At 37.7% G+C, this 15,794-nt stretch overlaps 1 protein-coding gene across 3 annotated transcripts; it reads right to left on the reverse strand.

Moving 5' to 3' along the window:
* Positions 1-2,438: 2,438 nt before the first annotated feature.
* ubxn7 (UBX domain protein 7) lies at positions 2,439-15,794 on the reverse strand. Of its 3 annotated transcripts, none has more exons than XM_067362819.1 (11): positions 15,720-15,794; positions 13,365-13,521; positions 13,197-13,264; positions 11,669-11,734; positions 11,460-11,572; positions 8,107-8,253; positions 7,912-8,002; positions 6,728-6,855; positions 6,188-6,644; positions 5,317-5,396; positions 2,439-4,125 (listed from the first exon to the last, which is right to left on the reverse strand). In XM_067362819.1, the coding sequence occupies exons 1-11, from the start codon at positions 15,787-15,789 to the stop codon at positions 3,964-3,966; spliced, it is 1,539 nt and encodes a 512-aa protein (XP_067218920.1). In that variant the 5' UTR covers positions 15,790-15,794; the 3' UTR covers positions 2,439-3,963. The 3 variants fall into 3 exon arrangements, with proteins under 3 accessions (XP_067218920.1, XP_067218921.1, XP_067218922.1); XM_067362820.1 differs by lacking the exon at positions 15,720-15,794 and adding an exon at positions 15,451-15,581; XM_067362821.1 differs by lacking the exon at positions 15,720-15,794 and adding an exon at positions 14,712-14,835.

A 15,794-nucleotide genomic window follows, 5' to 3' on the forward strand; every position in this document is an offset into this window, starting at 1 on the left:
CACCTGCACACAGTGCCAAAGCTACCAGTACCTGGTTTAAGGACCATGGTATCCCTGTCCTTAATTGGCCAGCAAACTCGCCTGACCTTAACCCCATAGAAAATCTATGGGGTATTGTGAAGAGGAAGATGCGATATGCCAGACCCAACAATGCAGAAGAGCTGAAGGCCACTATCAGAGCAACCTGGGCTCTCATAACACCTGAGCAGTTCCACAGACTGATCGACTCCATGCCATCCACATTGCTGCAGTAATTCAGGCAAAAGGAGCCCCAACTAAGTATTGAGTGCTGTACATGCTCATACTTTTCAGTTGGCCAAGATTTCTAAAAATCCTTTCTTTATATTGGTCTTAAGTAATATTCTAATTTTCTAAAATACTGAATTTGGGATTTTCCTTAGTTGTCAGTTATAATCATCAAAATTAAAAGAAATAAACATTTGAAATATATCAGTCTGTGTGTAATGAATGAATATAATATACAAGTTTCACTTTTTGAATGGAATTGGTGAAACAAATCAACTTTTTGATGATATACTAATTATATGACCATCACCTGTATATGAAAGAATGGGTCGCTCTCAGGAGCTCAGTGAATTCAAGCGTGGTACTGTGATAGATTGCCACCTGTGCAATAAGTCCATTCATGAAATTTCCTCTCTACTAAATATTCCACGATCAACTGTTAATGGTATCATAAAAAGTGGAAGCAATTGAGAATAACAACAACTCAGCCATGAAGTGGTAGGCCACATAAAATCCCAGAGCGGGTTTAACGCATGCTGAGGTCACAGTGCGCAGAAGTCGCCAACTTTCTGCAGAGTCAATAGCTACAGACCTCCAAACTTTGTATGGCCTTCAGATTAGCTCAAGAACAGTGCGTAGAGAGCTTCATAGAATGGGTTTCCATGGCCGAGCAGCTGCATACAAGCCTTACATCACCAAGTGCAATGCAAAGCGTCGGATGCAGTGGTGTAAAGCACGCCGCCACTATACTCTAGAGCAGTGGAGACGTGTTCTCTGGAGTGACGAATCACGCTTCTCTGTCTGGCAATCCGATGGATGAGTCTGGGTTTTCTTGTCCGTTGCCCTCACAGATTCATGAAGCTAAGCTTGGATGTACATTTACATTCCAATAAAGGTTATTGATGACATGCCTCAGAAGTTTGACTTTTTGCACCATTACAATACTTATAGGCATCTAGTCATCATATCTTCTGCTCTATGAAACACGTTAATGCTCATTAGTACACATATATGGTTCTTTAATGTATTTGCATTGTACTAAAATGCGTTCATTTTCAATGGGCATATATGCGGCTTAAACAGGTAGTCTAGTTCATCCCAAATTTTTCAACATTAACATTTTAATATAACATTATAGTCATATGGCCTTTAGAAAAATGTTTTTTTGAGGAGGTGGAGTACACAATAGGCCCCTGTGGCGCGGCTTAAGCTTTTGTCCTTAATGACATCTTTTTCCTTACATTACTTTTACTTTTATACTTTAAGTAGTTTTGAAACCAGTACTTTTACACTTTTACTTGAGTAAAAAGCTTTGAGTTGATACTTCTACTTGTACAGAAGTCTTTTTAAACCCTAGTATCTATACTTCTACCTGAGTAATGAATGTGAATACTTTTGACACCAGTGAAAGACATGGATGAGCGAGTTTGGTGTGTAGGAACTTGACTGGCCTGCACAGAGTCCTGACCTCAACCCGACAGAACACCTTTGGGATGAATTAGAGCGGAGACTGCGAGCCAGGCCTTCTCGCCAACATTAGTGCCTGACCTCACAAATGCGCTTCTAGAAGAATGGTCAAAAATTCCCATAAACACACTCCTAAACCTTGTGGAAAGCCTTCCCAGAAGAGTTGAAGCTGTTATACCTGCAAAGGGTGGACCAACTCCATATTAAACCCTACGGATTAAGAATGGGATGTCATTAAAGTTCATGTGCACGTAAAGGCAGGCGTCCCAAAACTTTTGGCAATATAGTGTATATTAGAGTAAACCATAACTACACTGATATTCACTATAGAAATTTCACTGAGCAAATATTTCTAAATATTCTGTTGTTTCCAGGCCTGGATGTCACGATTTTAAATTTCCATGATGTTTCATGTTCATTTCACACCAAGGAAAAAATCAAAACAGTAATATTGGGAAATATTATTACAATTTTCTATTTTTTCTATTTAAATATATTTAAAAACGTAATATTCCTGTGATGCAAAGCTGAATTTCCAGCATCATTACTCTGAAGTTCAGTGTCACATGATCCTTCAGAAATCACTATGATGATTTGCTGCTTAAGAAACATTTCTTATTATTATCAATACTGAAAACAGTTGAGGTGTTTAATTTTTTTTTTTTTCAGGATCCTTTGAATAATAAGTTCAAAAGAACAGCATTTATATGAATTAGAAATCTTTTGTAACATTTTACATGTCTTTACTGTCAATTTTGATCAATTTAATGCATCTTTGCTTAAAAAAAAAAAGAGAAAAAAAAAAAAACTTACTGACCCCACACTTTTAAAAGGCACTGTATATAAATATCTGCAGAGGTGTGTTTGCAAACCTATACACCAGCAAACTGATCAGAAAAAAATCATAAATATCTAGATGCAGATACCTAATTCGACCTCGCCAGACAAATCAATATGTCCGCCATCTTGGAACGGTCAACTTTTCAGATGCTGCTCATCACTCACACTGTAACAAACCAATAAATTTCCACTGAAAATGTTATAATGTGCAGCCTGTACTTGTAACATACCTACAGTAGAATTCTCTGATAATAATATTTTTAAGAGCTTCAAATAATATTCTTTTTATTTTCTGTATATACAGAATTATCTAACTATGATAAAGAAAATCACCTGCTTTAAGACTATTGCAGAAATAGATATTCATTCATGTGAATAACTTGCTTGCACCGTTCCAATACGGTGGACATCTCAAGTTATTAACAATAAATGAAACAGCCACTAATGTGGCTTCTACATATAGATTTCGACAAGAAAAATGCTACAGCTACTTCGAGTATTCGTCTGCCCCCCAGTGGCCAGTCTGGCACTCATACTGTTCAAAATGCTGGTGCTAAACTGTGGGGGGGAATCTGTGTCACTTTGAATCACTTAAGATCTGTATGCAAAAATAAAAGCTTGCCCTAAATGCATATAAAGACAACCAGATCTGTCCACTGTGGCACACAAGTCTTCTATGTTCAAGCACCCTCTGGAACATTCTGACTGCAAATGTTTCTAACAAGAATCATGTCACAAAACAGGAGAAGAAGTTACTGAAGAAATAGTCAAGTGGAACAGCTGTCCCTTTTGTTTCAATGATTATATTTGAGAATCAGTTTTCTGTGGAAATGATGCAGTATATAAAAAAGGAGACAGAAACTTACTATAGCTAAATGTCACTCTACTCCATTCATCCCTGCACATTGCAGATGAGATATGTGAGTGTTTACCTCTAAATAATAAGCATCCACCCCAATTCATCACCTGAGCCCATGTTCAACAGGATCCCAACCTGCTCCAATGATTTTGATAGGAACTGTAGACATTTTGGAACTGATGTTCAATCCTTAGAAACTTTGCATACACATGATACACAATGTTTTTCTTATATCAAGGCCATCTGTAAAAGCTTTTGGGGATTAAACTTCCATATCAAAATGAGAATAACTCATGTATACGGACTGCCTTGAAGAATTAGACCCAGACAGGATGGGAGGTGCCAAGTTGTTTGTAAATAAATACGTTGACAAATGCAGCTCAGGGGGCGGTCCCTATGAACTACCAAATGTTCTGTGTATCCTGGACTTATTATAAAAAAAGGAGAAAAAAAAAAAAAAGACAAGTGGTAACAGGACACAGTCAATTCAGTCTTTCTAGGGCACAAGTGACAGGACAGAAGGGGGTGTGGTTTATCTACAAGTGGAGGGGCTAATTTCTCTCCTGCACAAACACAGTCTCCTGCGGACACAGTCCTGCTTCCTGCAGTGTGATGTCATAGTCCAAATGAGCGAGTCTTCGGCGGGGGAAGTTGGTGACAAGTTCGAAGCGTTCGTTGGGGAATCCCTTAGATTGAACGTGTCTCACCAGTGCCTACAAAAACAAAATTAAGAATTAATTGGTTGGAGCTAGACACGTTCTGTTAGTTGGTAATATGGTATATTGCGGTAATGAACATGCCCATTTTTGCTATCATGGGCAATTGACCCTTCGCAAAGACCCGCCCCCCTTAGTTACTGTTGCTTTGTCCGACAAGCCGTGGTGCTGTCACGCCACACAGAGTGAAAAATACGTCGCAGAGCAAAGAGGAAACTGACAACACGTCGACAGAAAAGACAGAGCAGGTTGCTTATGATATTAAACAAAGTCCCAGCTTTCAAACTGTGTAGTTTTTTAAGAAATTCAAACAATAAAAAACGTTTTGTGGCTCTTTAATGTGTCGTGACCATGGTCGTGACAGATTGCTGTAGCGCCTCAGCTCAAGAGGCTCGTAAACCGATCATCTCTTCCTACTAGTCCATTTATAGCATCAAATAAACATGAATGAACACGAGTATGAATGTTGTTTCAAACGCGGAAAGATGTACAATATACACCATTTTTCAAGTTTAACTCCACCGAGGTTAATCTTCTAACTCCTGACTGCTTTGTCGGACAAAATGGCGGATTCGGCGTTCTGATTGGTTAGATCGCTTGTCAATCAAACTCCCGGCGAAGGGTCAATTGAAAATACTTTGAATAATTCTAGATACATTATTATCGAAATGTTTTTTCCCCCCACCAACTGGTTTAAACGTACAAATTAACTAGAATGAAAATGCAAATTCGCTTTCTGACAGTATATGGTGCTTATGGAAAAGCAGAAATACAACGGCTACCCCAGTACACAAAGCAACACTGCGCAACTTTCTGTTTCTGACAACCGCTTTCACAGAGACGGAAGTCAAACTGTATTTACATACTTTCAGACAGCCATTTAGATTTTTGTATTTTCTTTTTATTTGATTTGATTCTTGTATTCACTATATTTTCATATTAAAACATTTGTTTGCATGTATTCCAAAACATGCCAGCCCAGACAAGAAATAGGTTTAAAATGCTTAATTTTTGTTGTTTTCCATTTGTTTACTTTTTGCAATTTTATTATATTTAAATGTTATAGGTAATTAAAAGGACAACACTGAAGTTTATCTTTTCAACCGGTTTGTGTAATGTGATTCAATATCGTTATGAATTTAATACTGAAACCTATGAACTATACAAATCGTGAAATGCTTCACCCACCATAAGTTTAGCTTTAGCAGATAATGCTATTTGTTCCCTCTGGCCATCTGGGTATCGCAGCATTAAGCGAGCCTTTGGACCTGCGGACAGAGTCATTTTAGTACATTTATTATTGCATTCTCTGTATAAATGTTAAAATCCTTTAAAAGTGACATTCACCAAAAACTGCCATTATTTAGCCCACATGTCATTCTATTCCTGTATGTTATTTTTTTCTGCAGAACACAAAAGGACAATGTTTGAAGATCAGCTCTTTTCCATATATGACAGCTCCAAAAATGACAGAAAACATACACAAGCTAACCATAGCCATAACTAATAGATTTCAAGCAGACTGAAATTGAAGTCATTATTAACCGATAATTTTCCCCTCCAGTGGGCTGTTAGCACACAAACTGAATATAATTGCAAACAGATTTGTGAACTTATCTTTCAGCCCGATTTGTGATTTGGATCAACTACTTCTCATCTGGCTCAAAAGAATTATATGTTCACTAACAGGATTGCTTTAGTTCTAGCATTCAATTCACTGACTCAATTCAGTCAAAATGGTTCTTAAATTAACAGATTATCAGAGAATAACAATTTAAATTTTAGCGGGTTTTGCACACAAAGTTAACTTTAGTGCACTAGGAATATAATGCACAAGTCATTTGAACTACTTTTAAGCTGCTTTTACAGTGCTTTTTGTAGTTTCACAGGCACGCTTACATCAAAAATGTCCTTTTATGTTCTGTGGAAAATATAACTGCAATCGGGTACAACACGAGTATGAGTAACTAAAGACAGAATTTAATTTATTTTGGCTTAAAGTGCTAGTTCACCCAAAGTTAAAACAGACATCTGACATAATAACAGAAATGCTGTATACCGTTGTCGTCTGAATCTGCTGTGCTGGTGCCAGCAGGTTCTGAGGGCTGGTGTGATGTGGATCTGTGGTTTTCTCCCAGCCGCTGTTGGGACTCTGTTTGTCCGGTCTGACTGTGACTGAGCCCAACTGGCTCTAAGTGATTCTTCTTACTCTCCTCTTTCCTGTGGCACAACTCTTTGTGTGGGGACTTCCTGTGATGGGCTGGGCTGTCTGGTCTGGTGGGAGGAGCTACCTCTGTGGGGACGTGTCCATCTAAAGAATCCTCCCCTCCACCGACCTCATTATCGGAACCGTCCACTGAAATCAGGCCCTCGCTGTCAGAGAAAGGCTCGGCATCTGAATCATCATCTGAGCGTGACTCTGCCTTGTCCTGGGTGGACTCATAGTGTGTTTCTTGAAGAGAGGCCCGGATAGCTGCCTCCAACTGACTGTCTTCACTGGCATCTATCAAACTCTCCTGTATAGACAGATAAAGGATGTAAAGAAAAGATGCGTAAATGCATTTTCAGGAACCTTCAGGATCTTAAAGGGGACACTTACAGAACGAGCCCGTTTGGCCGGAGGTTGACTGGACTGCCCATCCAGCTGCCCGTGCTCTGACAGGAAGCCTGTGACCTGATCCAGGAATGAAGACACATCTAACTGGTTCCACTCAACCATCTTTTGTCCTGTATTTGCCAGAGATGAAAACACTTAAATACTCAGAATTTTAGACAATAACCAGAAGCACTTAAAAACACTGCAAACATTTTTTCTTATTTTTTAATCATTTATTTTAACCCTCATAATGCATAAAAATCCTGCATACTATTTTCGCATTACAGGGCAGTTTTGACCCAGTGGAACATAAGCTTATGAAATAGTCTTAATATTCTTCAACTAAATCCATATTGTATCTGATGAACAGTTTTCATTAATGAACGAGTGTTCAAAGATTTGCACGTTACCAAGTTATTACAATGTTATTACTACACTTGCCACCTTTTTATATATAAAAAAAAAATAGAGCAAATCTTTGACATTTCAAATAACACATGAACTGTAGTAAAAACAGTGTGATGTAAGAAAAACATTTATCAATATTTATGATTTTTTTTTTTTTTTAAATGTCCTATGAAAATTACCAGTACTCCATTGTAATCAATGGATTTAATTAAATATCTAGTTTAAAATGTGCATGCCAGGTTCTTGGAAATGGATTCTCAGAATTCATGTTGGCTTCATATGGTTTTCAAATAAGTTTTTTAATTTCCATTTTCAATATTTTTTAATTTAATGGACTTTAAAAATGTAATGTAAAATCAAATATAAGTAATAACATTAGCAAATTTTAGGAATTATTTAAAAAAAAAAAAAAAGATTTTAAAATATATTTTACCAAGGTTAATTCATAAATATTATGTTATTGGGTAATCATTTTACAACCTGAACTAAACTTGCATTGTCATAAAATATATATCTTGTGATCATTTAATTTTTTATGATGCATTTTTACTTTATGCCCCCTAAAACAAATTTTAATTCAGAAATCAAAAACAGGCTCAGTATAGAAAAGGTCTTTTTAAGTTATTGTATTAATGAAATTCATTGTTTAATAAATGAATAGATCAGGACAAAAATTAGCATCATATCATTGATCCAAACACTTTTATCAGAAAAAGTAATAAATCGAGTAAAAAGACACATTGAGGAGGAGTGATTCAGCAACGACTTGTGTATCTCACCTGTGCGGGGGTCCAAGATAGAAATATAGGGGAATTTGTTAAGCTTGTAAAACTGAATGTACCTCTGCCCTTCCTCGCTGTCATGGTAAACCTATAAGCAAACACAGCTTACCTAAAGAATCCAACAGCTCACATTCACAAGTCATGTCATGGAAGTTACAGAGACTGAAGTCATTCATATCTGTGTAAGTTTACCTGCCAGAATATGAAGTGTTCTCTGATGATGGTTTTAACAGCATCATTGCTCCACACATCACGGTTTAGACACTGACAGGCAAAATCCTGGACATTCTGAATGTTGATCATCAGCCATTTGTTTTCAAGCTGACCGGAGTCTTTTGCCTGAAGTGAGAAATATATATTGTGGGAAAGTGTTAATACAATGGTTAAAAACCAAGTTTTTTATTGTCTTAACCACAAATTATTGGTCAGGAAATTAGCTAAATTTAAGCAAATGCACTTCTTAAAAAGCCATTGCTGTCTCAGAAAGACAAAGACAGAAGTTTTTGGCAGAATATGGGAAATTATGTGTGAAGTGATGAATCACAATGAAACACAAGTTGCATGGTGATTTTCCAGAGTGGTGTCTTCAAAAATCTGCTGAGAAATATAATAATAAATGCATCTCTAGCACAGTGAAGCATGGAGGAAGAAGTGTCAATGCGGGGAGCCTTATCTGCTGGTATTGCTGAGCTACTACACTGTGAAAGTCATTTAATGCTTTGATGTACCGGAGAATATTGCAGAATATCTTGCTTCCTACAAATGAAAAGTTGCTATCTAAAGAGGAATGAACAGATGTTATTTTTCAACAAGACAATGCTCCTGCCCAAATTGCAAAGACAACCAAGAAGTGGCTTGAGAACAAGTACCTGGTCAGAGTCCAGATTTAAACCCTATAGTAAATATATAAACTCAAATGAACTGGGAGACATTTTACAACTGCTCATGAACTGTTTGAAGCCACTAACATTCAGTGGAACAACACTGACTCTTCTGCCTGTAAAAAGCTGTCTGTTTACCCACACAGCTTAAAGGTGCTAAAGAAGATGTTTTGTTTAATACATTTTTGCAATATTACTTGAAACTGTCTTTACTAACTGATAAAATACTATTTATTAGGTGCACTGAAAGGAATAATATTAATATACATCATCTGTGCACGAGGTAGGGCCTTAAAAACATCAGCCAATCGTTTACGCGATGATCGGCCCTCTGGCTTGTCAATCACTGCCATGACGTTCCTTGTGAGAGACAAGTGCGGCTGCGCGCTCCAGTAACTTTCCACACTCCACAGGCGCCACATGCAATGTTTTTGTCCGGAGACAGGAGTAACAGCTGCAGATTATGAGTTACCTGCGGTGAGTCCGATATAATGAATTCACTAACACGATACAGCGAATGCTGGTGGTAAACACTCGTGTTCTGACAAAGACCGATACTCGTGCACGAGTTTTGGGAGGCGTTCCCACGAAAGGAGGGGGGGTTGTTCTTACGCATGCGCTCATTTAAAAAACTCAGTAACAGTCTTTCGTTTCTCAGTCGACAAAAAGATCCTCTTTAGCACCTTTAAAACAAAGGGGAAGAGTATTCCATGCTAAGTTAATTTATCTACAGTATTTGTGCAATTCTTGCTTATTTCCTGATCAGTGATAAAATTGTTAAGACCATTGAAAGACCATTAATATTGTGACATTTTTGGCTTGGCCCATTTTTTTGTTTTTTATTTTTGCCCAGGAGTATAGCGACATCGGTTATCGTCCACTATGACACACAACACGAGCTGAAACAATCAAACCTTGTGTCCCGACGCCCATTGTCAGTTACGAATCCCCAAGACACCCTACGCCAAGCAGATCGTGGCAAAATCAGGCTAAAATCGTGTAGTCTGAACCGGGAATTACAGAAATGTTCCAGATTCAAAACAAACTAAAAAGCAGAAAGATACAGCTTATACTTTTGTCGAAGAGCTTATTTTTTCTAGAGCTGTGGAATATAATCTCAATGCTGATTTGAACGATTCTGCATCAATGCACAAAAACAAAAAAATTTATTTTAAAAATATGTAATTAAATAGGCCTATAATACTTATTAATGTATTGTTTTATTGTAAATAAAGTACTCTTATTATAGGCTATACTAAAAAAATGTTGTGTATGAATGTTCCTTCGTAAACAAAGCACTTGTGGCTGAGGTTTTATTTTTAAAGAGCATGCATGAACAAGAAAATAAAAGAGCAAGATGTGCTTGATGTTAAAAAGAGCAATAAACCACAAAAAAGACCTCAACGCATTAAGGCCAGAACACACCAAGCCGACGCCGACGAACTAGTGGCGACGAAAGCAGACTGCGGGGTTGGCTCACGTCGGCTGCGTCTGGGAAAAAATATGTGCTTGAACATACCGAAAGAACTTCAGCCGACTGTCAAAACGCACACACGTTCTGCGCCTTCGTATAAATGAGATATCTGTCTATTTAAGCAGATATATTTGTCTATATTCGTCATTCAAAAAGGGAAAGCGAAACTATGACTGCATGTATACAAACCATAAATAAAGCAGGGCTTGCTTACCGTTTTGAATATCAATCATGCTGATCATGTTCTTTATTTCACTCTGCTCATGTTATTATGAAAATATTCATGCATTCGAGTGCTCAGGTAAGATGACGTAAAATTGGAACAACCTTCTGTCTGTGTCGTCATGACTTATTTGCTTGCTTTCATAACTTTTGCTTATATTCTCGTGAACTGACTGGTTTGCTATACTACACAGCCAATCAGAGTTCTGTCTCTCGCCAAAATCGGCCGAAAAAAAGCCGATGAGGACCAACTTCAACCGACGGTGTGGAACACACTGAGGAAACTTAGTCGGCCGACGAAGAAAAACTGCCCGACGGCTGACCGTCGGCTTGGTGTGTTCCTGCCTTTACTCACACTGACACGTGAAGTGAGTGCACAGAAAGATGGCTCTCAGACACCACGCAATACCGAATTCAGTTATCTTTGAGATTAATTTAACTCATAGGTTAAACACACACACACACACACACACACACATATAATATATATATAAATATATATAACACTGTGTAAATCCTGTTGATACCCAAGGCTAAACTGACCCAAACACAAATTAGTAACTTTTAGTAACTTATAAAATGGCTATATTTCTGAAAACACACCTGTAAAAATTCTAATGAATGAATAAATAAATAAAATAATATGTATTGTGATAGTCTTGGCTCATTTTTAAAGTTTGTCAGTCACAGATGCTGTCTAAAAGGCTGAACTTATACTGAACCAGGAACATTCCTTGAACTTCACCCAGACTGATTTCAGTTCTTCCCTTATGTAAGGCTTTCAACATCCTGAACCAGTGTTTAGACACTCCCTGATTTGCAGGGCTTGACTTGTTCTTTGCCAGGAACAAAACACATTACTATGCTAACAAAGTTTGAACTTAATGACAGAGGGCTGTGAACTAGCCAATTACTGAATGCGTTACTGGTAATACTAATAGGTGTACTAAAGCAGTCATAGACCTTACCGTCTCAAAGCTGCCTTTGTGCATGAGTTCAATGGGAGGACGGAACAGATCGGCCAGAGTGCTCAGCTTCTTGTCCATTGCACTACCATTTCTCAACTCCTGCTCCTGTCGGACTAAAGAATTACAACACAACAGCAGGGTTTCAGAGGATGAACCAATCCATGTGGGCCAAATGTGAGGAAACATCAGAATGCCTCACATATACTTACTGGTTTCAGTCTGAAAATCACGAAATCCATCAAAGATTGATCGTGCTGGTCTACGTCTTTTTGGTACTGTGAAAGAGATATATATATTAGCTTATGCAAACACAACCCCCTGGGAATTCATAAGGGAACTGCAGGAGGTTTGTGAGTTTATGAAAAGCTAATCATTAAGTATTTAAAATATTTAAAAGTGGTTATGCACTGAAATATTGACAACCAAAGATGAATTTTCAGTTTTAGCCAAAGCAGTTTTGGAGGGACATTTAATTAATTAGTGCTGCTCTGATGGCACATTTTTGACTGCGTCTATTCTGTGGATAAACTATAACATGTAACAGTCAACTGTTTAAACGCTATTGGCCGAGCTGACAATATCGATTACACATTTTTATTAGATCTTCACTTTGATGAACCGAGATCTTTTAGTCAATGCCGTTTTCTGTTAATGCAAAAACAAAACTTTACTAAACATTATTAGTCATGTATCTCCCATTTAGTATTCGCAATAAGCTTTTGATATGAAACAAAGTCTGAACTTTCAAATTATGTCAATTTTATAACGGAAATCAAACAGTGTTGCTTTGATGCTCTCAGATGTGACATGACAGATCGTTGTGGACACCTCAGTTCAAGAAGCAACATGGAGCGCACATAAAATGATCATCTCTTCAGTTTTAAACTAGTTACAGCACAAAATAAACATGAATGAACATCGGAAGGTATGCCAACCCTCTTTACGCACAGTTGCTTGGCTGAGAGCGCCCTCTGTTGCGTCCTCTCACACATGCGCACTCAACGTGAGAGAAAGAGAGGCTTTTACACATGCCACATAAAAAGAATTGAAGTACTAGATCTAAATGTAGGGCTTGGCGAGTATCCTAGTAAACAGTCGATTTTGTCTTATGTGAACGGTCGAGAAAGAAAACATGTAACAGTATCAGTACATTGGAATTGTGATGTTTAAAAAAAAATTGATGTATTAATTGATTATTGAATAAACTTCATTTTCGGTTGCGGTTTCCAGCAAAATGAAAACTTTAATTAAATGTAAAAACATTTTGGTGCATCAAAAGTTAAAAGCTTAGCTTGACAGCTTAAACAATGGAAAGTTCGAACGTAGTAATATAGTTATCAAATATTTATTTATTTTATTTTACGGTAATCTATTTCTGTCTTTGTTTTTATAATTAGTTAAACAGAACTATTTTTATTATTTTGATGATGATAATGATGATTATTCAATCGGATTGTGTTCCTAAAATACAAGTGTGAATGTAATGTGGACTGAAACATTTTCACAAATTAAAAGGTTAGTTTGAGTCTAGTTTAAAGTCCAGCTACAAAGTCAAAATAAAACACCATTTTATCAATTTTCTTGCATGTAATGTGACCATTACCTGGCATCAGAAAACTGTGAACATGCAAATTTGTTGTTAAATTATTGAAATATTAACTTAAAATCTCAATGGCTACTTCTCAATGGGAAAATCCATTAAAAAGTTTGGAAACCCCAGGGTTTGGAAACCCCTACCTCCAAACAAGGGCTCTGGCTCCACCAGAATGTCTTGCTTCTGAGGAATGGGTGCTCGCACATCATCTCTGACAGAGAGGAGGACACAACAATCAAACTCAAAGCACAGAGCATGCAGTGACTTACAAACACCAAAATGTTGCTTGAGAGAAAGAGACTGTCACTCACTCTACAGGGGGGTGTCTGCTGCTGGAGGCTCCGGCTGAACTGGCGCTTGTGCTGGGTTCTTCTGCGATGCCCCCTCCATCTAGAAACATGGTGACGGCCATCTCTAGGTTATTGTTACATGCTTCCAACATATGCTTCCCTACACTCTCTGTGGCTCCTGCAAACAAACATACACATGCAAAGAACATTTATTATGTGAAGTGAATTTTGTAACTGGAAATACATGACACTAAATAACAAGGATTTGATTATATGGTGACAGCATTGTATGTCTAGTTTGGAAGTTTGGAAACGCCCTAGAAAAGTGGGGTTTTGGACAATATTGGCATGAATCCTTTTTAATTTGTGATAATTATGCACTGATAAGGGACAACAATCTACGGAAACATATTTTATTACATAAACAGTTTATACATAGAAAAAACTAAAATTTTCGATTCATCAAGCTTTTAAGGTGTGCTGACCCAAAAATCTTTTACAAACCTGGGCCAAGTTTAAACCAGTAACCAGGCATCACAGCTGGCAAAGTCTGACTTTGACATGTATATATTGCCATTATTATGTAATCAAAATGAAAATTATTATTGCTGGTCTTCAATGATGTCAAGTCACTTTAATGTATTTGCACCAAAAATGATAAGGATTTATGTTGATATCCAAAACCACACTTTGCCAAGGGTGTTTCCAAACTTTTGGAGGGCAGAGTGTATATATATATATATATATATATCTCAACTAAACCTTGCAAAGACAGAAATACTTGAGGTCTCACCCAACCCAACACTCAGTTGAAAATCACAGGCCACATTGCTTGAACTGCCTGGTCCTGCAGATTTGGCTTATACAACTTTAGAAATAACAGGCCATTCATATCGGAGCATGCTACACAATTCCTTGTCCAAGCTCTTGTTTTATCCAGACTGGACTATTGTGACCTATGTGCCTTGCATTTTGCAAGCGAACGGTGCCTTGTGGTGCCATCCCAAAGAGGCACAAAATCACTTTCACAGACCTTTACCTTGACTGTTCCAGGGTGGTGGAATGACCTGCCAGTCCTGCCTAACTCGACCAGAGTCTTTAGCCATGGTCAAAACTTGACCCATTAATGATAACACTTAATATATTATCTATGTTTTTAAAAAAGTACTGTGCTAGACTAAACAGGGACAAATCACAGCATTTTGCCCTATTGTTGGCTTGATTGCATCTATTGCTATCCTCATTTGTAAGTCGCTTTGGATAAAAGTGTCTGCTCAACGTAAATATATACATATATATACACACACTGATTATGTATGATGATATGTACATGTATGATATGAGGCTGTTCAATACTTATACAAATACCTCGTTTGTTCAGTCCCTAATAGTTTTATACCGGTCACATTAAAACGTTTAAATGGCAACACGCGAAAACAAGGAGGATTTAAACAAAATGCGTATGTAAAATCTGAAATATGACGTTAAAAACAGACAGAAGCAGCACGAGCTGCTAGACTCTCGCTCGTTTCAGTTCTTAAACCCCGCCTCTTCAAAGCGCGCATGCGCACAACCAGCGCATCTTTCACCTTTTATAAAAAAGTAGCGAGCTGCTCAACATGGCTTGTATTTCTGACCAACAGAATCGAAACTATCAAATGATACAGATCATCATGCGAGGCTCTAAAGCAGCCTTTGTGTACACGTCAAACAACAGTTAAACTGAACAATCCGAGTCCGTTTAAAACATAACAGTTTTGTGTGTATCTTTCACTTAGATGTGAGTTGTGAGAAGCACACAGTCAAAACGTATAACTGATTGAGAATCAGCCTACACAAACCGCCATGTTGTGGACTGAGGCTCATATTCACAGACACACTTGGTGAAGTTGTTAAACACGTTCGCGGTGGCTGGAGACATCCGAACACACATAATCAACCTGTAGCACTTAAATTTGGCAATGAGAATTATATTCGTAGAGTGAAAATCCTACTGCTGTACTAATCTGGTTTGAATTTAAATGTGTTACATGAAGCGATAGTGAAATAACAGAAGTAACGTTACAATCGCATGCTCAAAGTTCAGTCCGAGGGAGTTTTACATTACCATCGGCATACTTTAGTAATTAATCTACATCTTCTCGCCCCTTTTCTGTTCTGATTCCTTTTCTTTTGCATGCAGATTCATATTAAAGCAAGTGAAGATAGCAGCTAGCTCTTTCGTTAGTCTCTTTCCTTTGCATGACAGAGGGGGCAGTAATGATGATGCCTCTCGATTCTTCTTCCCTACATATAGCATTTCTAAAGCTCCTGTGTTTTACTCAAGCGAAATGGCCATTGCAAAAATTCCCGCAAATGTAAAATATCAATATTTACCAGTTATGGCTGTAAACTGTTGTATTAACCCATTAACCCCCGGGGCTGATGCGTCTCCGAGAGTCGCCATCTTGC

The sequence above is a fragment of the Chanodichthys erythropterus genome, chromosome 16 (genome assembly GCF_024489055.1).
Source record: "Chanodichthys erythropterus isolate Z2021 chromosome 16, ASM2448905v1, whole genome shotgun sequence".
Taxonomy (NCBI): Eukaryota; Metazoa; Chordata; class Actinopteri; order Cypriniformes; family Xenocyprididae; genus Chanodichthys; species Chanodichthys erythropterus.